This window comes from Opisthocomus hoazin, chromosome 11, assembly GCF_030867145.1.
Source record: "Opisthocomus hoazin isolate bOpiHoa1 chromosome 11, bOpiHoa1.hap1, whole genome shotgun sequence".
Classification (NCBI taxonomy): Eukaryota; Metazoa; Chordata; class Aves; order Opisthocomiformes; family Opisthocomidae; genus Opisthocomus; species Opisthocomus hoazin.
This window is the reverse complement of record NC_134424.1, coordinates 12,792,244-12,815,159: the sequence shown is the minus strand read 5'-3', so window position 1 is coordinate 12,815,159 and position 22,916 is coordinate 12,792,244. Positions and strand designations below refer to the sequence as shown.

At 58.2% G+C, this 22,916-nt stretch overlaps 1 protein-coding gene across 4 annotated transcripts in view; it reads left to right on the top strand.

Moving 5' to 3' along the window:
* The window catches only part of PLXNA1 (plexin A1), a 122,810-nt gene that overhangs the window by 70,723 nt on the left and 29,171 nt on the right, over nucleotides 1-22,916 (top strand). For all 4 annotated transcript variants that reach the window (XM_075432387.1, XM_075432384.1, XM_075432385.1 and 1 more), the window contains exons 10-21: nucleotides 1,086-1,286; nucleotides 10,304-10,400; nucleotides 10,769-10,959; nucleotides 14,402-14,553; nucleotides 14,887-15,007; nucleotides 15,295-15,431; nucleotides 15,999-16,166; nucleotides 17,055-17,148; nucleotides 17,640-17,879; nucleotides 18,058-18,201; nucleotides 18,940-19,174; nucleotides 20,523-20,665. In XM_075432387.1, the coding sequence (XP_075288502.1) occupies nucleotides 1,086-1,286; nucleotides 10,304-10,400; nucleotides 10,769-10,959; nucleotides 14,402-14,553; nucleotides 14,887-15,007; nucleotides 15,295-15,431; nucleotides 15,999-16,166; nucleotides 17,055-17,148; nucleotides 17,640-17,879; nucleotides 18,058-18,201; nucleotides 18,940-19,174; nucleotides 20,523-20,665 (1,923 nt within the window). The remainder of the gene's footprint in view (nucleotides 1-1,085; nucleotides 1,287-10,303; nucleotides 10,401-10,768; nucleotides 10,960-14,401; nucleotides 14,554-14,886; nucleotides 15,008-15,294; nucleotides 15,432-15,998; nucleotides 16,167-17,054; nucleotides 17,149-17,639; nucleotides 17,880-18,057; nucleotides 18,202-18,939; nucleotides 19,175-20,522; nucleotides 20,666-22,916) is intronic.

Below are 22,916 nucleotides of genomic sequence, written 5' to 3'. Positions count from 1 at the left end.
CCGGGGGGGCTGCGTCCACCCCTGGCACTGCTGCTGCCGCCTCTGTTTTCAGAGCAGCTCATTTCAGCGCACGTTATTCCCCTTTTGCTGTTATTTGAAGCTGATTTTTCCAGGAGTAGGTGTGAGACCTCCGCCAGGCTCGGCAAGGCCGGCGTGGGGTTGCATCAGGCTGTTGTTCCCCAAGTGGCACCCGCCGGGGCCACGGAGCTGTTTTGCTGCCTGAGCTCATTTATTTTTGCTCCCTCCTGCTCCCCTGTGCTTTACACACAGGGCTGATCGGCTGCCCCGGAGCAGCTGGGAGCCAGTGGCTATTAGAAGTCGAGTGCTTTGCCCTCACGACGGCTGCTTCCCTGGGGAGCGTGGGGGGCTGGCAGGGCGGTGCCGAGCCCCCTGCCCTTGCCTTCCTCGCCAGGTTGGACTCACCAGCATCCACTTGCCAGAGCCGCTGTCTTCTGGGCAGCCTGCAGCCAGGCTGGTTGGGGTGATGCTGCTTTTTGGCCATGGACAGAAGCACCGGCAGCCATATTCGCTGCAGAGCAGGTTCTCTGCATCACTGCAGAAGCATGTTGCTGTGTCAAAGGGGGGAAAAGGCTTTTCTGTCGGCTTGTGAAGGAAGGGGGATGGAGGCTGTAAGGAAAACAGGAGGACTGAGAGGATAGCCTGATAATACACAGCCCAGTAGGTGTTAACTCTGAAACCTACTGACTGCAATGATGGCATTAAAGCCCATCTCATTACCAGTCATTTCACCAAAGTGTGTGCTGCTGTCGCAGCGCCACGTTACAGGTCCCATAGCTGAATTCTCTCCCTACCTCCCGCCTGGATCAGCCTGAGCTGTGGAAAACACCCCACTGTCCTACCACCAGGTTTCTCTGTGCTCTCCTCTGTCTTCAGGGCTTTAGTCAGAGCAGCCATGAGATGCTTGTTTGTGGTTGGCTGCACGCAAAGATTTACTCAAGCGTGTGCTCGGAGTGGTCTTTCTGCAGCATATTGCCCAGCCTGCCAGCCCAGGGTGGGTCCTGGGGGTGCTGGGGCAGGCTGTGCAGTGTTCCCCTCTCATCATCTGCCCCTTGTTCCCCTTGCAGGACTGCCCCCAGATCCTGCCCTCCACCCAGATCTACATCCCTGTGGGCGTGGTGAAACCCATCACCCTGACGGCCAAGAACCTGCCTCAGCCGCAGTCCGGCCAGCGCAACTACGAGTGCATCTTCCACATCCCCGGCAGCACCACCCGCGTCACCGCCCTGCGCTTCAACAGCACCAGCATCCAGTGCCAGAACACCTCGGTGAGTGCTTGGCTCGCCTCGGCGCGGGCTGTGTTTGGGGGCTGCTCGTTCCTGCCCTGCCTCGGGACCTTCCCGGCACGTTGCACAGGTTTGCTCTCCCATGGGCAGGTAACGGGGGTTTCTGGCACTCGTGGGGTGCGGGGTGGACTCCCCTCTGCTCCCCCCACGTGCATGGGGAGGCTGCTGCTCAGGGTCGTTCCGGATAGGATCAACTCCAGAGCCACCCCGAGGGAGCCGCCAGGCTTTAGGAGAATTTCCAAGGAAATTGGCTTTGGAAAGCTGAAGAAAGTTGCCTGGGCCAGAGCCAGCTGGCCCGGACGTGCCGGAGTCTTGCCTCCCCCTCCCCTCTGCCGGCTCTCGTTTCCCCCTGACACCAAGCCATCCAACTTCACAAGCGGGATCTAGCTAACACCTTCTCTGTGTCCCGCTGTGCACACTCCCTGCATGTGGCCGTGCCTGCCAGCCCCATGAGTGCTTCCCCTCCTCCCCTGCAGCCCCTGTCTGTCCCTGGCAGCCCCTGTCCGTCCCCAGCTCCAACCGGCAGCTGCCTTATTGCCTGCCTGCCCTCCATCCTGGCTTTGCTGGTGCATCGCTCTCTGCCCCTCTGTCCTTGCTCACTGCAGCTCTGTCACTTAAGCTCTCTCCTGCAGGCAGCTCTGCCTGCTCTGCCCTCTCCGGTTGCCTTGTCCCTAAGTAAGGCCTCTCGGTGAGCTGTGTGCACCCCATGCTGCGTGGCAATCCCGTGCTGGGAGCACCAAGCCCAAAGCAAACCCACCCAGGGTGTCGGTAGCCCCCCGGGAGCTGGCGTTGCTCACTGCCTTGGCTGCCCCGCTGGGCTCTGCGCCCACCTGCCCTCACCCGCCTGGACCTGACCCCTCCCTTCTTCCTCCCATTTAATCCTTTTAAAATTTGTTTTCCATCACTCGCACTGTGAAAGCTCATTTGCAGCCTTATACTGGCGCCGATCCCTACTCCCTTGTCCTTGGGTGGCATGAGTGACATTTAGAGACCACTGAAGATGAGCCCCAGCTCCCTCCCTCCTCCTGCGCTCCTGGGGCTGCGGGGCCTTGGGACAGGAGGAGCATCCCGAGTCGCTGTGCCGAGGGGATGCCGTGCTGCCGGGGCTCTTGCTCGGTGACACGCAGTTTGCAAGGAGCAGAAAGCTCCCTGTCCTGAGCTCCGGCTGGACGTGGTGTCGGTGGGTCTGTGCTTGGCCTGGAGGTGAATGCAGGCGGCAGCACACAGTGCGAGCTCCAGGGAGGCGCAGGGAGTTGGCTTGGCTGCTGGTCCCCAGTGTTGGTTGTGAACCTCACCAGGGCTTGACCATGTGGATCTGCCCCCGGACCCAGCCTTGCCCATTGCCTGCATGGCTTGGTGTTGGTTCTTCGAGAGGAACACGATGGACGTTTGTGCGAAGAGACATCACTGTGGTGGGGGTCTCTTTGCTCAGGTCTTGTTGCTGCTGGTAGCTAAGCTTGGCTGCTCTGTCTCCATCACACCCATGTGAGAGGTTTCTTGGGGGTCAGCTGAGCCACTCTTGTCTGGCAAGAGTGCTTGGTTGTCCGAGGGCTGTTCTGCAACGTGCCTGTGCCTGGCCCCACTGCCGGAGCACTGTGGCTGGAAACAGGCTGGAGGAACCATTGCCCTGTTGGAAGGCATGGAAGAAGCATGGCCTCTCTGTCCCAGAGAGCGAGCCCAGCCTGTGGGGACCCTGGCCGGGCACTGAGCTGCATCAGCACCTGGGAGCTGAATCTGTGTCTCTCTGGGACATGGGAAATCTGTGGGGGAAGCAGATGTTGGCTTGCAGACCTTCGTCCCTCGAGGTGATTTGCTGGTCCCCAGCTTTGCGGGGACATCTTGGGAGCCCCTGCCTGGCCAGAGCACCTTGGTCAACCCAGCCTCCTGCCAGGTCTCTGCCTGCAGCTGGCAGAGCTGGCAGCTCCCTCTTGCCCAGTCCTTCAGCGTGCGGTTTGGCTTAGTTCGTTCAAAAGCAGTTTGGGCCGGTGTGTGCTGCAAGATGCCCCTTACCGCGGAGCAGCACGGCTGTGTGGTGCCGGCAGCGGCAGCCTGATGGCTCCTGCGGGGTCTCGGGGGAGAGGTGCCCACGCCAGAGAGGACCCTTTACCTTGCAGAGGTGAGGCTCAGAGAGGGGGTCTGAATCGTCTGGACTCATTTCTCCCCAGTGAGTTTCAATCTGCAAGGCAGGAGGGAGAGACAGAAGCAAAAAACACTGCCTGTGTGTTCTGAGGGGTGCTGTGGCTGCCAGCACCGGTGTCACGAGCTGCGCAGCCTCTGCAGCTCTTGTTCAGAGGGATGGGATGGCTTCAGGCATACCAGCCTGCCATGCAGTCCCCGTGCAGAGCTGAGGTGACCGACACCTCCTCCCGGGCTGACAGTGCTGGACGTCTGACCTGAGAACTGCCAGGGACGCCCGGAAAGCAAAGCAAATCGGCCGGAGAGCACGTGGGAGGCGTTGCGGGCTGTGTGGGCACGGGAGCGGGCGGCAGCAGCTCCGTGGGGCTGCGGTGCCAGGCAGGAGACTTGGCTTTCGGGCGCAGGGTGGCTTCACAGACGGAAGAAAAGAGTTTTGGCTTGAAAGAAGCTCTCTTCCTTTCAGGGTCTGCTCGCCTGCTTTAACGTTTGAGGGCATTTAGCCAGGCTGCTTTATGGTGTGGGGGATTCAGATTCACACTTCTGCGATGCTTGGCTCCCCCCCGTCTTTTTTTGCAGTCCATCTGGCTGGCTGATCGCACTTCAGGCTGGTGCGCAGTCACCCACCGGTCACCCACCCGGTTCTTCCATCGCGATTCCTTTTCTGGGTTAGGATTTCGGGTCTTGCCTGGTGTGGACGGACGCTCTGGTGACTGGAGAAACAGGGGGAGGATGACATCCTCCCAGCCAGCAAGTGAGGGATGGATGTCCTCGCCTCGGGAAGGCATTTAAGTACACTTTGTTTCCAGGAGTTCAATGGGATCTAAACAAGAGGTTAATTACTCTGTGGAATTAGGGATGCTTTCCTGAATGGAGGGTGAATGGAAGGGATAATAAGTCAAGCCCGCTTCAAGCTTCAAACTCTTTGTCTTTTGTTTAGTTTTAGTGCTTGTCAAACTCCAATGACTTGTTAGCACTTTGAAGAAAGGACATCTTGGTTAAATATTCAACAGTCCATTCATTAAGGTTTGAGTGTCGACTATAAACATCATTTGAGACACCCAATAGATCTTCAGCAAACTCAAGGGAGGCCAGGCCTGGTGTTCCCTACACACCCCAGGGCAAAGAAGACGCAGAGAAAACCTTTTTCTACCTCCTGACTTTGGTCTCTTTCTGCTGTTTGAAAGAAAACAACCCTAGAGGTTTTCCACATGCTTTGTAAAGAAGCAAAAAAGAAAAGAAAACCCTAATTAAGAAAACAAATTCTTTGCCAGTAAACTATTTTTTTTGTTAATTGGTTACTTTAAATCTTCTGGAGGCAGACATTTCCAGGCTTGTTTCTTGCAGCAGAGGATGGAGAAGTGGTCACTGGTCTGAATGTGTGCAGGTGACGCCTGAGTTTCATTTTCCAAGCACCCCTGCCTTTGCCCATGCTTTCCATCTGCCATCCCTCAACGGGGCTCATCCTTCTGATTGCTGCAAAAGTTCTGCTGCTGGAAAGTGCCACAGTCCTGAATCTGCACTACTGCTTTAACACTGGACTTCATCCCATATAGTCCTGGCCTTGGCAAAATGACTACAGGTGTTTCTTCCTGCCAAGGATTTGGCGTTTTCTCTCCAGGACATTCCTCTTAAGGCTGAAATAGCCCCAGATCTGCTCTTTCCCTTTAAATGTAAAAATAGGAAGAACTCCTGATCTCCTTTCCACGAGCATTTGAGTTTGTCGTCTCAGCACTTTAAATTAAGCCTCACGCCTCAATTATTTCCCTTTCCTTTTAACCAAAGCCCCATGTGGTGAGGAGCAGCTGTGTCACCTCCCTAGCTCCCTTTCGGCTCCTTCCTCACTGATTGCCCCAGCATGGGCAGCCCACCTTACCCTCCTGTTTCGGCTGTGGCTCTGGAGGTCACTCCCCTCCGGCCGGGCTCGGGTCAGGATGCTTGCCTAGGAGCTGCATGGAGCAGCTTATCCCTGTGGCAAAATGATATGGATGCAGAGCGAGCTGGGCTGGCGGGGTCAACGCGTGAGTGGTACCCAGTGCCGCCGAGCTGCGGATGCTCAGGCTGGGGTGCCCAGCCGCAGGCGTGGATGCTGGGAAGGCAAGCGAGACCTGGTAGATTTGCTCTTTCTGAGTGTTTTTGTACCATGGTGGAGCCTGGGTGTTTCTCTCATGTGTTCCCAGGTTCTTTAGTTCTCACTTACACCCTGCCAAATTTCGGGCAGGAAGAGTCCAGGCAAAGAAGCTTGCATGCGATGGGGGAGGAAATGAGGAGATTTATGTGAAAAGAGCAAAAGGAGATCCAGAATCAGAGGCCAAATGTTACTGTCAAGTTGTGCTGTTGTGTGGATGATGGTATTTTACTAGGCCTAGGGTGTATTTATAGAAGAACATAAATCATACACACATGCCCTGTTCTGAGCACCGCACACCTCCAGTATACATATCTCTAATTAACCAGCCACGGAGAGGGAAACAGGATTGGAGCCCACAACCCCAGCACCGTTTGCCAACAAAGCCGTGCTCTCCGTCCTAGCGGTGCCTACATTTATCTTTCCTGCAGCAGTGTTTAAAGTGAAAAGGGAGTATCAGGAGAGTTTGATAGGATCCAATTAAATTCCAGCAGATAAAATAATGATGAATTGCAGTTGAGCCCTGGCGAGACGCGATGTACATTACTGCCGTCCCCATAGTGCGGGGAAGGAGTTGAGGTCATCAACTACAGAAAAATAGGACACAGCTGCAGCCCAAGCACTTGTCCAGAAATGCAGCCCAGGGGGATGGTGCATGTGAGAGGAAGGGGGGTTGCAAGGGAAATTTGGATGTGTGGGTTTACTCACAGCGGGCAGAGGAGCAGCCCCTCCGCTGCCTTCCTCGAGGAGCGGGGTCTCTCCCTCCCTTCAGCTGCTGGGTTGTACGGGTTGGGGCTGGGGTGGGGTGGAAGCCCCGCGGCAAGGGATTTGATGGCTGTGGGGCTACCCGGCCTCGTCTGGGCTGGGAAGGGCTAGAGCCTTTGGTTAGTTGGCACGGCGCTTGCAGGAGCATCCCAAAGTGCATCTCCCCCAAGATTTGGGGTGTCCCCTCACTGGCTCCGGCTCTGTCCCCTGGGAGCATGGCTGCCTGGAGACGCGTCCTCGGAGTGTGGAATCCCTCACCCCACGGGGAGCTGGGCGGCTCTCGGTGCCAGTGGGCAGGTGAGCAGTGGGCTTGCTAGAACCAAACGTGAGACCTTCAGGGGAGGTGGCACCCACAGCCCTTGCAGCATGCTGGGGGCCAGTGGGCATCCCCCACAGAGGGATGGGGTGGGTGTGAGAATTGGAGCCATGAGAAGCACTTGAGGTTGTTGGCTGTTACTTGGGAAGATGCCCGAGATCAGTTTTGGGTGAAGAGCTTTGAGAAAGGCTTGGGGAGGAGCCCTCTTGCCTGAGCTGCGTCCCTGCAGAAGGAGACCTTGCTGGGAATAGCTGTATCCAGGTTGGTGGGGCTGGCGTGTCCTCCCTTGGCCCCTCCATGCTCACGTTGTAGGCTCTTCCAGAGACAGACGGAAAGGCTGGCTGGGTTAGGTGAGGAGCCAAGAAGCTCATGTCTCTGTTGCTGACTCACTCGATGACATCTTTTTTCCCCATCCACTTCTGCAGGCCATGCTGCACGAGCACGATTCTCCTCTGGGCGCCGTTGGTTTGCTCTGGGGGCCGTGCCTGTCGTTTTTTGCTCTCAGGGCAAACGTCCCTTTCCCATAACTTGTCCTCGCAGCAGCTGCTGTGCTGCATCATCCTGCGGCACAGCCGGGGGGTCCCGGGTGCCTTCATACAGCGAAAGGTGGCCTGAGAGCAGGGCTGCCTGGGTAGGTGCATCCCCCTGCTCGCACCCACCCTCGCCTCCTCTCCCCTCCCACCGCTCATCCCAGATCGCTGCCAGCCACAGCGATTGATTAACCGGGAAGTTAATAGCAGTTAAGTGTTTAATGGATGTGTAGCACTGTGTCAGCTAGAAGCAGGGAGGAGCCAGCATGATGGGACCTGCTGGCTGTCCATGGGCTCTTGTCTGGATCCCGCAGGATGGGCAGATTGGTGAGCACCCTTCCTGCCCCTGCAGCCGCAGCTCCTGCCCACACACAGCGGAGCCATGGCTCCAGGTCCAGCATCCTATGGGGACCAGTGACAGCATCCAAGCTGCGGGCCCGCTGCCGTCTCTGCAGGGCAGGTGAGAGGCTGCTGACAGACACGCAGACGCCGAGGACACGGTTTTCATTGATACCTGCGTTCCCTTGGTGATCCCACACCGCGAACGCCAGCCAGGGCGACAACTCCTGCTCCTGCGTGCTGCTTCCTTCCGCGCAGTCCTGTGCTGCCGGCTGCTCCCCGCCCGCCGCTCCAGCTCCACGCCGCGGCAAATTCAGCATCCTCAGCACGGTGTTCTTTCCCACAGGGACACTGTCTCTTGTGCAGTTGCCCTGTTGCTGTCTCGAGGCTGGTGCATGAAGAGTTAACGCTCTCCCTCCCTCTCCCCCTATTCTTCTTCCTCCAACCCACCTCCCAGAAGAACTAATTTCCAAAAGCAGCCGGGGCAGAGAGATGCAAATAAGTGTTTTGGACAGCTGCAGGCTGGATGCCTTCCCGAGATGCCAGGGCCCCAAATGAGACATGTCAGAGTACAAATTGAAAATGCCAATTTCACTTACGCAGCCACGTGGCTCGTCACAGCTAAATTCTGCTCCGGCGCTGCCGCCGCCCTCCCTGGCACACGCTCCCTCCTGCTGCCAGGGGGTGGTCTCTGCTCAATGCCTTGGGTCTGGCCAGCTCCTCATCATGGTCCTAGCGGGGATGTCCTCGTGTGGGTGTAGGACAGGGGAGGGTGAACAGATCTGGACTCCCAGCCTGTTTCTAGCTGCATCTTCCCAGGCCTGGTGATGGGGATGTTGCTGAGAAGCCCTGGTTGTAAATGGTGCATGATGGAGATGTGGCTGAAGGGCCTCTGAGCAAACACTGCGAGCGGTGCTGTGTCTGAGAGGCTACGTGGTGGGGAGTGATGGGCTCTTCCTGCAGAGGGGAGGTGGTGGTGGAGCTGCTGGGTGCTCAAGAAAGGGTGGAGTTTGCAGCTGGACGTCTCATGCCTTACAACTGCTGCATACGGTTGATCATTAGCAGCCTTCCTCCCCAGGAAGGGCTGCGTTTTGGGGTCCTCCAGCCTGCGTTTGGGTGGGGTGGCCCCTGGGCGTAGGACCACTAGCCAAAAGCTGTGGAAGTGTAACTGAGGACCAGGCTTGGCCTCTCATTTGCACCTTGCAGGGTGTAGGGAAGGGTGTGCTGCTGTAGCCGTGCCGCACTTCGGGTGTGTGCCCCATTTTGGTGCTGTGTCTGATGCTGGACTGTGGCTGGTGATGCTGCCTGGTTGGGAGAGACTCAGCACGGGAGGGACCAGCACTGACGGTGAGGTGAGAAGGACCCAACATCTCTTGCTTCCTGCAGCCACCTGGGCATGCTGGCTACTCTCGTGGGCCATGTCCCTGCCTCCTGTGGAGAGGGTCAAGCAGAACAGACCCACCAGAGCAGTCCTTGGCGCTGGTAGCGACAAATGTGCTCTGTGGGGCAGCAGCTGGGGCAGCGCTGGAGGAGATGCAGAGGCCACCTCCTCCAGGTGTGGCACCAGGGCAGCGAAAGGTGATGCTCGGGCTGGCTGGAGGTGGTGGCAGGGCTGTGGCCGAGTGAGTCGCTGCCGGTGCGTCCGCTGCTCTCTAACAAACTCCAGCAACCCATGAATCATTCATTTAATCTCTCCTGACACGCCTGTCATTTTCTCAGCCGAGGAGCGGGGAATCTCTTGCCGAAGGAGGTCATTAGCTGTCAGGGACGGTTCCGACTGCCTTCCTGCCTCTGTATCGATTAAACCTCTCCGTCTGCGTGCAGGGGCTGTGCAGGGAATATTGATGGAGCTGCTGGGGCTCGGGCTTGAGTTTCGAGGCAGGGGAGAGGGGTTTGGGTGGGGTGGGGGTGGAAGGAGCAGCGGACGTGGGTACGTCTGGACAGCAGCGAGGGCCTGAGTCTGGGCATGCTGTGGGTCGCCTGAAGCTGGGGGCAGGTGTCACATCCCTGCATGGGAGCTCGGGGGACCGGGGTGGTGATGCCAGTCCTGGAGCGGGGTACAGCCAAGCACAGCCTGGGGCTGGGAGCGAGGCGCCCAGGGTACGATGTAGACGTGGCGTGTGGAGGGGAGGGATGCTCTCCCAAGACCTTTCTGAGGGTTGGTGTGGCACCAGGCTGGTGCCTGGCTCTGTCCCACCCATGGCCGTGTGGCTGCAGCTTTATGTCATTGGCTGATGGAACATGGGGCTGGAGGGGACCGGGGTGACATCCTCCCATTGGGTGTCAGGGCCGATTCTGCCGAATCTGCTCCTGCCATGTGCCCAGCCTGTCCTCCCTGAGCTTCACTGGCGACGAGCGTGATCCTAGACATGATCCCAAACATCTGACTGAGTGTCCCTGGAGTGGAGAGGACATGGGGAGGGCTCGGGTGCCTGATGGGGAGAGGTGTGTGTGTGCCGCAGAGACACCATCTGTTTCCTCCTCTCCCAGCAGCAGCAGCTTCAGACCTTTGGGTTAATGGGTCTTGGGTCTATTTAGAAACCCTTTATTTTGCTTATTTATCTTTTTTTGCCGGTTCAGCGTACTGGTTTCACATGCTGTGTCCAATGCTTTGACCAGTGGCTGCTAGACCTGTCTGTTCCTAGGCAGTGAACCAAGCCCCCATCCCTCTCCCCTGGGTTGATGGGAGACATCCACGTGACGGGGTTGTACACTTCTCCGTGCCCCTCACCGGGCCATTTTGCCTCACCAATTAATGGGCTCTGCCTCCTTCTGCCCCCTCCTGCAGTATTTCTATGAAGGCAACGACATCAGTGACCTGCCGGTCAACTTGTCCGTGGTCTGGAATGGGAACTTCGTCATCGACAACCCCCAGAACATCCAGGGTGAGTGAGGGATGGGACAGGGGTGGGAAAGCAACCCGGTGCCCTCCCCAGCCTGCAGCCCACCATTCTCCCCACCCTGGCCGCAGTTTGCGTGGTACCTTGGGGCGGGGAGCAATGCTCCGGCTGCAGGGATCAGCTGGGTTTCTGAACAAAAGGCTTTTCTCCAAGAAGCTTTGGGAGAGACCAAATCTCTGCCTTGGCGTTGAGTCAAGGGTGCTGGTGCCTCCTGCCCACGGGGCGTTGCTCCCTTGGGAGCTGGAGGCACGCATGCAGCGGGGAGGGCGAGAGTGGGTGCCCTTCTCCCCAAAACCCTGTGCTCGCGGGCTTGGGGGGCCGTGCTGACCCCCGCGCTCCTCCTGCCATTGCAGCCCACCTGTACAAGTGCTCGGCCCTGCGGGAGAGCTGCGGTCTGTGCCTCAAGGCTGACCCGCGCTTCGAGTGCGGCTGGTGCGTGCTGGAGCGGCGCTGCTCGCTGCGGCAGCACTGCCTGGCCTACGAGAGCAGCTGGATGCACGCCAGCAGCGGCAACAGCCGCTGCACCGACCCCAAGATCACCAAGGTACGCGGGGATGGGTGGGTGGTGATGGCCCGTGCTGGGGTACCGAGGTGGGGGATGGGGATGGAGATAGTGGTGGGGCTTTCTGGTGGCACCTCACAGCAGCCAGATCTACTCGGTGTTTAGGACCGAGCATCTCTTGTTGCCACTTTCATTTCCAAGGCTAAAATCCCCTCTCCGCCTCCCCCATGTACTGGACTTTCTGGCCCGTCTCCGAGATTCCCACCGGTCCTCCTGCGCACAGCCGGAGGATCCTAGGAAAGCCGCGGCTCTGGGTTGCTCCTCCTCTTGTCGCCATGCGCGCTGGTAGTTCATCATCCCCCTTCTCTGACAGCTTTTATGACCTTTGTTTAATAAGATTGCGTATATTAATGTTCACAAGCCTGTTGGGCCAGGCTCCAAGTGCGCGAGGAGGGACTGGTGGGTATATCTGCTGGATACCTTCTGTTTACCTGCGGCTGGCTGGGCCTCGCCGGTGTTAATTACCAGAGTCTTAGCGCAGGATCTGATCTGTTTGGGTTTCAGTGTCTTATCTGATGGAAGCTGGAAATGAGAGTCGTGCCTTTCCCCGTGCCGCCTGCCTCTCGCAGGGTGCCGGCGCTGCGGTGTGCGGGGCGGCAGCTGCCCGGGGAGAGGGGGCTGCCCCCCCACCCGGCACGTACCTGCCTGCAGAGACCCTGCCTGCGAGAAGTGCTGCCTGCAGAGAGCTGCCTGGGGCTGTCACAGCGCTGGCAGGAGAAGGGATCTGTTCCTGGGCGAGTGGGGTTGAGCCCCAGAGCCTGCGTCCCTACGAGGATGACTGCTGCTGTGTGCGGGGCTGCGGGGCTCCCCGTCCCCGATGGCTTCCCACCATGCTCAGGCTGAACTTCCCAAAGGTGGACCCCTGGGTTGGTGGGAGCGGAGACCACAGTGGCCGGATCATGCCCAGGGTGGCCTTGCTATAGGCTGTGCCCTGTCCTCCTGCGCTTGTGTGGCCAGGGCTGCAGGCATCTACACTTCTCACAGCAGCTTCCCAGCAGCTGATGGTGTCCAGCCTCCGCAGCAGCTGTCTTGCCCTGAGTCATTGTAAAATTTTGCAGCGATTGCAGGTACAGCAGAAATGGATCTGTTAGTTGGTGGACTTGACCTCAGTGCCGCTCTGCATTAGTGCCCTGGGAGGTGGTGGTCGGTGTGGATGTACGTAGCTGTTGGTGTGATGCTCACCTGCTGCTTCCCACAACCCCTGTCCCGTACCTGGGCATCAAGCAGGCTTGGAAATGGTCCAGAGAGCAGCCTGGCATGGAGAGGGCAGCTTGGGGTGGTGGGGGAAAAAGGGAGTCTCCTGCAGTGAGTTTGGGATGACCTGGAGCCTCCTTCCAACCCAGCCAGCCAGGTGCAGGCATCTTCACAGGTGGTGGGGCTTGGCTGGGAGATGACCATGGGTCAAGCCCATGGGTGAGCCCATCGCTCGGTGGTAGGGACAAGCCCCCTCCAGACCTCTGCGGGGTCCTGCCTGGTGCTGGCTGTGACCCTCAGAGCGATATCCCTTCCCCTGCGGCCGCCGGAGCTGGGCTTGAGCCCACTGCTTGCACCCAGCGGAGCCGCTTTCTTGTTGTTGTAAGAGGACCCTGTGAAACCAGTTAGCAGAAGAGTGTTGGTGTTCGTCAGGGCCAGGAGTTCGGAGGTGGAGGGGGGAAGAGGGAGGCTGGAGCAGCCCCTGCTCTCCTTACCAGCTCCCTGCTCCCGCGTGCCTTGTTTAGCTGTGACCTCCCCGTGCTGGGCAGCCAACGATGTCAGTTCATTCCCGGGCTCGTTTCTCCCCAAACACGTGGCCCTTGTCAGCTTTGCCGTGGAGGAGGAGGAATCGAACATGCCGGAGCAGCTTTTAACGCTCATTTAGAAACACCAAACAAACAGCCACTTCTTGTCAGACATCCCGGTGGAGCTGGATTTTGGGGGAAGACCCAGCCTGATGCTGGCAGCAGCTGCCATAACAAGCTCCGATCTCGGACTTGGGCAGGGGCTAAGCTGGGTTTAGGCAAACAGCAGTTCCCCGCAGCCCCGGAGAGTTTTGTTGCTGTGTAAATTGTGAGTTTTGGCTGCCTTGGCGGGAGCTGTGGCCCCAGGTGTCAGTCCTAGCTCTGCTGCTGCCCTGGGACTTGTCCTGGGGGGACCGGCTGCCCCTGTTCGAGCACGATGAAGATGGTCAGCCCGGTGTGAATCCAGAGGGTGGTGGTTAACCCCAGAGAGGGGATGGCTGCGGTGGGGCCCTGCGGGAACAGCCCCCAGCTCTGTGCAGTCCATCAGGGCTGAGGATGTGGACAATGTTCGCTGCTGCATGGTTCCCACCCTCTGCTCGTCCCCTTTCCTCTCTGCGGGGGTGGCATCCAGGACTAGCCCTGCATGAGGAGGAGGAGGAGGCTCCAGCTGGCTCAGGCCCCCGGGTTGCAGCCGCTCAGAGTTGCCAGGAATGCAAAGAGCTCGTACGTGCTTAGTCGCAGCGTGAGCGTGGCCGTAGCATGAGCCTGTCCTGGCGCTGGGCTCGGTGCTGGCAGAGATGCCTCCTGGTGCTGCGGGAGCACGGGCAGAGGAGGGCATCACCTCCAACGAAACAGTCCCTTTTCCTGGGTCAGGATACACCTTCTCCCCAGACTGACCCAGCCTGCGTCTCTCCCTCGCCTGCTGCCTGAAGCTGCCTCTTGCCCTGCTCTGTCCCCGTCCCACCGGGGCGTGCAGCCCTGCCGTCCATCCCGGTTAGTGCTGCAGGTGGGCGCTGGGCCCCGGGGCTGGCGAGCGCTGGTGTAAAACCGCCCGTAATTTCCTGGCTGGAGGAAGCAGTGGGCCCGTGCCTGCGCTCATCCCTCATCCCGCGCCGTCTGCCAGGCCACACCTGCCCGCTTTAATGGGCATCATCCTGGTAAATGAGGCGCAGCGCCGGCGTGAGGTGCCCTCCCTTCCCAGCCAGCCTTGGCACAGGGTTTGCTGGCAGAGAGGAACCCTTCTCCTCACTGCCTGCTGTGTGCAGGAACCTGGTGGAGATGCTTTGAGGACGTGTTGGACATGGGGACCTCATCCCTGGGTACGTGGGACGCAGATTCACGTGCTTCCTTGCCGGCTCAGCTGTAGCCGTGGCTGACGCTGCCTTCTCTCCTTCCCATCCGTGTCCTTGTCACCTGCAAGGCGGCTCCATCTGCAATGGGTTGTCCAAGTCCCAGCCCTCTGCTTGGACACATCTGGCATCTCCTGGCTTGTTCCTAGGGGGGCTTGTGGATGTGGCTGTCATTTGAGAGGTCTTTCCCACTCTGTGGGCCCCTTGCAGACGCTCTGGTGTTTATCATCACCCGTCTGCTTCTCGCTGCTCAGGGGGTAGTAACACGCATCCTGTGGCTGCCCGGGCTGCAGCTTGCCCGAGCGAGGCGTCCTCGCAGCTCCATTCCCTCGGCTGATGGGCTGTGCTCCCTCCTAGCTGTCCCCTGAGACCGGCCCCAGGCAAGGAGGGACCCGTCTGACCATCACCGGCGAGAACCTGGGCCTGAAGTTTGAAGATGTTCGCTGGGGTGTTCGAGTCGGCAAAGTGTTGTGCATCCCCATCGAGAGCGAGTACATCAGCGCTGAGCAGTAAGTGCCTGGCGAGGGGTGGGTGTGCTCCAGGTCACCTTGGTATGTGAGGGTCAGGGCTGCCCATGGCTGCAGAAGACGTGGGGCTGACTGGGCCAGACTGGGAGAGAAGTACCTGCTGGTTGTGGTCACTCTGGGAGGAGCCCAAAGGCTTTGGGGGAGCTGCCCCCAGGGCCAACAACCCACTGCCTTGGCTTCTCATGAACGCTGCTGACATCTGGGACCCTTGCTTGGCACCAGATCTGCCCCTTTCTGAAGCTGGTCCATCCCCACCATGGCACAGGGAGCATCTCAGTGCTGGGACACTGAGGGCTCCTTCCCCACATCCCGTAGGATTGTGTGCGAAATCGGAGATGCCAGCCCAAGCAAGGTCCACGAGGCACGGGTAGAAGTGTGCATCCGTGACTGCTCGCCCAGCTACCGGGCCACGTCCCCCAAGAGCTTCACCTTCGTGGTAAGCCCCGTGTCGGGGGACTGATGTGGCACTGCTGGAGGGAGGTGATGCCGGGTGGTTTTGGGTGGTTTTCTGGGTGAGTTGGAAAATCGGCCATCATTTTCCTGGGAGGCAGACGGGGATGCTCTGGGCAGGTGCTGAGTCATGCTGGTTGAATTTCTCCAAGACTTCCACTGTTCCACGGGTCCCTCTCCTCTGCAGCCCTGTCAGCCACTCGGGGCTGCCTGGGGACGCAGGTTTTGGTCACCAGTCCGGCTGACACCAGGGATGCTCTTTTGCTTTGACAGACGCCCACTTTCTCCCGTGTGGTCCCAGCCCGGGGTCCTCTCTCCGGTGGCACCTGGATCGCCATCGAAGGCAGCCACCTCAACGCTGGCAGCAACGTCTCCGTGACCATCGGGGGACGGCCCTGCGCTTTTTCATGGTGAGGGGCTTGGAGGGTGGTGGAGGATGAGTGACGGGCACCTCCGGAGGCAGCGGGACCCCCAGATAGAGCAGCGGCTAGGAGCCCACGCTGGGGAGCCAGGAGGGACCCCGGGTGCCAAACCCCATGGGTGGATGGAGGTGTCTCCCCCTGAAACCTCTGTGTGTCAGGGGCTGCAGGAAGAGCCCAAAGAACGTAGATTTTTCTCTAAAAGCACAAAGCCCTGAGGCATGAAGTGGATAATTTTTAGATTAGGGATGATAATGGAGCGGCTCTTTAAATATTTTCCTGTGGTAATTACTGGTTATCAGCCCTAATCGCTGCTGTTTGCAGCAGCCGCGCGATGGGAACGCTCAGGAGCTGCTCAGCCTTTCCTGGCTGCCTTTTGTTTCATTTCTTGTAGGGTTTTTTAATTTTTTTTTTTCCTCCTTTCTCTCTTCACCACCCTGCCCATGGGAGTTTCAGAAGGGGAGAGGGGCAGGGGGCTCGTGGGCAGCATCGGCCGCCGCCGGCCCCCCTCGCCTCCCTCCTGCCCGGGCTCTGACGGGCTGTGCGTTTCTGCCCCAGGAGAAGCGCCCGCGAGATCCGGTGCAGGACCCCCCCTGGGCACACCCCCGGCGGCTCCCCCATCCTCATCAACATCAACCGGGCAGAGCTGAGCAACCCGGAGGTGAAGTACAACTACACGGAGGACCCCACCATCCAGAAGATCGATCCCGAGTGGAGCATCAACAGGTGACCTGTGGGGTGCCCGCGTGGAGCTTGTGGGATGCAGGGGGACTCTTCGCCTCACGGATCCCCCCCCTTGATGGGTACATCCCAGTGCTGCTGCGATAGCCGCCGGGCCGTGCTCCAGAGATGTGGCGAGAGGAGCGTGAGCAATGGCTTGGCACCGGGGTGCTGCTAAGTCCTGGCCTGCAGTGCTCAGCCTGGCAGGGGGCAAGAGCAAAGAGCGCTTTGGATCTGCTTAATTTCAGCTTGACATTTGGCAGCAGCGAATAAAATTAAAATATTTCCCATCGGGGGATTTTTTGAAATGTTTACATATTTTTCTAAAAGGTTTGAATTGGCTGGAGAGGAGGTGAAGGAATCCATTAAGCGCTGCCACCAAGGGAAACCTTCCCCAGGGTGTTGATGAAGAGCGAGCTCCCCAGGGGCATGGCCGAGCTCTCCGGGGCGGCAGGGCTTTTAACACCAAGCCGTGGAGAAAACCTGGCAAGGCTCAGCCTGCCCTGCCACCCACTGCCTGCATGCTGGAGAAGGAGGTGGCACAGAGGACCTCTCCCTCCTTGGGATGCTTTCCTGTTGCAGATGCCTGGCCTCCTTTAGCTTGCGCACTGCCTTCAGACCCCAAACCCAGACACAGTGTGCGATGTTAGTGTTACTTAGGCAAGTTTTATGCCTCTAGTTGGCCCTTGGGTCAGCTGAGATGATTTGATGGTGATGAATGCCAGATCCTGCTGGCTGAGGTGACACCTGGGAGGATAAGAGATCCCCAGGGCATTGTGGTTCCCCCAAACTGGGGCAGATGGTTGTCTGGCTGGTGAGGATGGTACTTCCCTCCCAGAAGTGGGGGCCCAGTGCCAAGCTGCGTCTGCTAACCTATTGTCTCCGTGTCTCTAGTGGTGGGACGCTGCTGACTGTGACCGGCACCAACCTGGCCACCATCAAAGAGCCCAGGATCCGGGCCAAGTACTGCAGCTCTGAAAGGGAGAACGTAAGTGGTGCTGGCTGGGGCTAGGGGCAGAGAACAAGGTGGAGGGATGCCATCCCTCTGCAGTGCAGGGCAGAAAGCACATAGCTTCCCCGTCAGGTGTGATGGCCTGGAAGGGCTGAGGTCCAGGGGCTGCCACCCAAAGATAGGCACCAATCTCCCTGCAGAGCCTCCAGCCAGGTGCTGCCAGGACAGGGTTGAGATCTGAGTGTGCAAAAATGCTGGAAGGTTTGTGGGGGGTCTGCAGGATAGTGACAGAAAGAGCCCGTCCCCAGTGACCTCCCACCTGCAACCCCTTGGACATCTATTGCAGACACGAGTCTCTCTCTGCCCAGGGGCAGGATGTGGTGCCTGTTGATGTGATGGCACAGGACAGGAGATCCTGAGTCTAAATGCTATGTCCAGAGCTGCTGCTTGCAGGAGATCCGTGTGGGGTCCGATCCCGACCTCTCTGTCGGGAGCCGGGTCTGACCTCAAGTCCATGCTTCCTGCAGAACTGCACTGTCTACAACGACACCACCATGGTCTGCTACGCGCCCTCCATTGACAACCCCGAGCGGAGCCCTCCGGAGGTCGGCGATCGCCCGGATGAGATTGGCTTCATCATGGATAACGTCCAGGCCCTGCTGATCGTCAACACCACCAACTTCGTGTACTACCCAGACCCGGTCTTCGAGCCGCTCAGCCCCACGGGGATGCTGGAGCTGAAGCCCAGCTCTCCCCTCATCCTGAAGGTAAGGCAGTGTGCGCCCGGGGGCAGAGTGGTAGGGATGTGTCCCTGGGTGGACGTGGCTTTTTATCTCTCCTGGGTCAAATTCCTGCCCTGTGAGAGCACAAATTTGCTTTACAGTGGGTTTTTTAAGCATTTCTTGTTGCATGAGAACTGACAATCTGTTCCCTGTTCCCTCAAAGGGCAGGAACCTGCTCCCGCCGGCTGCTGGTAACTCCCGCCTGAACTACACGGTGCTGATCGGAGACACTCCCTGCACCCTGACCGTCTCCGAGACCCAGCTCCTCTGCGAGTCGCCCAACCTCACTGGCCAGCACAAAGTCACGGTAAATGTCGACGCTGGTGCCTTTGCTTCTCGTGTCACAGAGGTTCAGTCTTCATCCCGACGCTGGCCCGGCTGCGTGCTCACACTTGGCTGAGGACCGGATAGTCGGTGCACGTGGAGGAGCACCCTCAGGCGCCTGCTCCCCCGGCATCGCTCTCCGTAGTTATGTGTTTGGTAGGACCAAATACTTCGTCCCCTCCTCAGCATGCTCGGCCAGGCATCCCTGTGCCCTGGCTGGCCCTGGCTGGCCCTGCCAACAGCCGCCATTCCCCGCTGGGTGCCAAGGCGCAGCCGGTGCCAAGGCGGGGGGATTCCCACCCCTTCCCCCTGGTGCCGGCTCATGCCGTAAGGAAGGCTCCTTTGTTTGTGGGGTTGTAGCACAGCGGTGCTTGCGCTCCAGGACCCTGCCAGGTTGAAAGGGACCCAGCGCGGTCCCCCCCAGTCTCCCCACCCGGGGGGGAACTCGCTTCACATCCCATCTGTTATTGTAATGTTGTCTGAATGAGACATCAAACTCTCTGCCTGCTCCACGTGCACCGGCAGCGTGTGTCCTGCATCCCATTAAAGTGCGCCGTGCTGCTCCGTACCAGCTCCTGCCATCCCTGTGGTTTTCCGCACCCTTCTTTCCATGGGCTGGGAGTCAGCCCCCAGTTCCCAGCACAGCGGGCACAGTGGGAAGGGCTGCCCTGGGCACATGCCCCCTGACACTGGCTCCTTTTTTTTCCCCCCCATGGTGCAGATCAAGGCTGGAGGGTTCGAGTTCTCCCCAGGGACGCTGCAGATCTACTCGGACAGCCTGCTCACCCTGCCTGCCATCATCGGGATCGGTGGCGGAGGTGGTCTGCTCCTCCTCATTATCATCATCGTCCTCATCGCCTACAAGCGCAAGTCCCGGGATGCTGACCGGACCCTGAAACGTCTCCAGCTGCAGATGGACAACCTGGAGTCCCGGGTGGCCTTGGAGTGCAAAGAGGGTGAGGGATCCCTGTGCTGCTAACCTGGGCATCTAGGAGGGTCCTGTACTACCCTGAGGCTCAGAGTGCCCCCACCCTTTCCACGCTGCCTTCCAGAGCGGGAATGGGAATGGACAAAGCTGCTTTGTCAGAGGAAGTGAACTCATTTTGGGTGGGATCTGGGGATTTTTCCAGTTAAGGAATTCCCCTCCATTTCTCCGAATGGGAGAAAAGAGAGCAAGGAGGGTAGCGAGGGCTGCCTGTGAGTGGGCAGTCGGTCTCTCGTTATGTGACAGACGGATGCTGTGAAATTGGACACAATTCCTTGTATGATCCTGCTGATAAAACCTAATTGCCCATTATCCCCCAGAGTTGGCTCCCAAGGCCCCGACCCTGCCAGCCACAGCCACAACAAGCCCAGGCGCTGTGGATGGAGCAGGCACCCAAAAGAAGATATTAAAAAGGGGAAAGAAAGACAAACCCTTTGCTCCCCCAAATCCCCATCCCTGCACATGCCTGCGGATGGCACTGGTGACAGGGAGAGGGGAGGGAGCTGGTGGAGAGGATGGTGTCTTGTCTTCCACAGCTGGCAGATAAAAGGATCTGCTTTTAATTAAAAGGCACAATCTCTTCCCTGCCTTTTCTCTTTTCTAGTCCCACTAGTTACAGATAAGATAGCACGCTTTTCAAGCTGACGGTTTGTTTTTTCTCATCAGGCTGACGAGCCTGCAGTCCTCTGCTTGGCTTTCAGCTCCCTTTAAAGTGCCGTTAATTTGATTTTTCTGAGGGTTTTCTCACCCCTCAACCCCTTTCCCTGGTGCATCTCCAGGACTCCTCTCCTGTCAGCTTTTCCCTGTAGGTGCAATTAAAGGTTCAGGACACACCCCCCCATCACATTCCTCTGGGAGTCGCAGCTGCCTCTGCTTGGATCGGGAGGTGCTGGGGTGGGTGTGTTCAAGCTCTTCTCTCGAATAGTATTTAGGTCAAAAAGAAACGAGGACATTCTTGTGGTTTAGGCTAACATTTCCCCCAAGAAGCTCTGGCTTTGTTCAAGCCTTGCCGTCCCTCGCTGCCCCCAGCATCCCTGGGAGGCTACAAGTGCTGAGGAGGGGGGATTTGAGCCCCCTGGGACCTGGCAGTCCTCTTCCCCGATCTGCCACTCGATTTATTCTGGGGAAGTCATCCCCACTGTCTGCAGATCAGTGTCTCTGTCTGTGAGGTGGGGACAGCAATCACAGCCTGCTGCGGGGGGAGGGATGTGGAGCTGATTCATGCCTTGGGGGGTCCCACCCATGGGGTGCTGGTGGGTGCCGATGCTGTGCCCTGGGACTCTGGGATGTGTTGCTTAATTCTGCTTTTCTCACTCCAGCCTTCGCTGAGCTGCAGACTGACATTAACGAACTGACCAACGACCTGGATGGGGCTGGCATCCCCTTTCTGGATTACCGCACCTATGCCATGCGGGTTCTCTTCCCGGGGATAGAAGATCATCCTGTGCTGAAGGAGATGGAGGTGTGGTTCTGTCTGTCTGTGTCTGTAGTGTTTCACACTGGGGCTGTGCCCCTGCCTGGGGCCCTGCACGAGTCCCTGTGCCACAAGCATCAGGCTGGAGAGATGCTTTGGTCGGATGCTGGTGTGGCAAAGAGCATCTCGCCGCGTGGCAGCCGACGTGAATGTGGACCTGCTGCTGAACAGTTACTGTGCTCTCTAACATTAATATCAATATTTATATTAATATCATTGCTGCTGTCATTTTCTACAGCACTTGCTTTATTCAATTGGGTTTGTTTGATGCCTGACCGGCTGCTCGTTTCTAGCAGGCTTGTCCGACATTGCCTCTCGCTTGGCTCCGTTTCCCCACGCAGAGCCCATCCTTGGCATCCTTCCCCTGCTCCCCAAACCAGCCCCCTCTCCTCTCCCAGCTTCCCCACCTCTGTTTAATTTCACGCGTGCAATTGCACAGCAATTGGCTTCTCCTTTGCTGGGCTGCCGAGGCCGCTCTTGATTAGAGAAAGGAGGGGGGTGACCTTAGCTTCCCCTCGCTGGTGACCCTGCATGGTAATTGATGTTGACGTGGGCTTCACAATGTATTTAGGAGAAGTAATCGGCCCTGGTGCAAGATACACGCTCACTAATTACAACGCAACAAGCTCTGACCGACTGCAAGTGCACGTGCTGGTGTGGAACGCCAGCATGGCTACAGCGCGGGGCCCTGGCCCTCTGCCCGCCCTCCTTCCCCGGTCCCTAATCCCAGCTCAGCTCCAAGGGCGGACGGCAGAGACCCCCGTTTCCATGGATTTCCCCTTGCAGCTCGGGTTTCCGGATGCTCAGAGCCGCAGCAGGCGTGAGCGTAGCCCTCCCAGGGGCACAGCCGTTCCTGTCTGTGCAGATGCCTGGCTCTCCTCTCACCTCTGCTCTTGCTCTTAAGCGTTTTTCCTAAGGAGAGAGGGGTGGAAAGGGTATCCAAAAGGGTATTGGAGGAGGAATTTTGCATTGACCACAGCAGGCTGGGTGGGAGTTTGTTCCCTTCCAGCTCCTAATTCAAAAAAATCCCACTCAAGAGAGCGCACCAGCTCAGCCTGGCCTGGGAAACAAGGGGTTAAGTTGCAAAGGAGGGAAAAAAAAAAAATCCCCAAAAGAGATTAAATAAAGCAACTACAGTTGTGTAAGCTTCATATAATTTAATCAGGTTTGCTTTTATTTGTCTCTTCACTCAGCGTGTAACATTAGCTGTTGTAAGTGATGGGAAGGAAACGGCGCTTGCTCACGCACACGCTAATCCGCAGCGAGCACCAGGCTGTTGGTACCCGCTCCCTTTCTCTGTAGGTTTTGGGTGGGAGGTTTGTTGCTTTGTATGAATTTAAGCCTGATTAAATATTTAATTTGGCATTGTTCATTCATTTTTGCTAATGATCAGCAAGTCAAATACGGGGGCCCAGGGAGGTGACAGGCGTGGGGGGAGCTCAGGCATTGCCGTGCTGTGTGTGATGGGGGTGTCATGTCCTCCCGTGCTCCCTGCCAAGGCTCCAGTGGGATGGTCTCTGTCAGGCAGGACCCGTTTTCCGTCTTCTCAAGATACTGCTGCTCTGCTGAAGGGAGAAAGTCTCTCGACCCATGGTCTCCTTTGCCTGGTCTTGGCTGCAAAAGCACCAGCAACGTGGAGGGGTGGGATGCAGCACATCTCCTTCTGCCTTGGTTATACTGGTGGGTCTGGTAGGTCTGCAGTGCAGCCGCTGCGCTCCAGCTGGCTCTCGGGTCTTCCCATGCTGAGGAAGCAACCGGCATCTTGTGTCCCCGCAGGGAGCAGCCGATGCTGCTGAACCTCAGGCATCAGCCTGAGTTACCAGCATCATCGCATCAAGGTCCCCGTGTAGTCTGGAGGGAGGAACTCTGGGAAACCGTAATTTAAAGCATTTCTGTTCCTAGCAGGACATTGTCCTCTGACCTGCATTAAGGGAAACTGAGCCATGTGCTTGCTGGAGTGGTGCCCGCGAGAGGAACCCCGAGGGTGGGGCAGACAGGGTTTGTCACTCCCGCATCACCCTTCTGGGATGCTCTGGGGCAGGCGTCCCCGCTCGCTTGGGTGATGGGGGTGACGGTGGCACTTGATGGCTCATGTCGCAGAACTGACAAGGACTAGGTGGGAAAGAGAGTTTTTTGTCGAGTAAGAAAGAGTATTTTGGAGGGGGAAATGACAACAGTGAGGAATTTTGCTGAGCAGAAGAGTGCCGATCCAAAGTTTTGATTGAAATGAAATGATTTG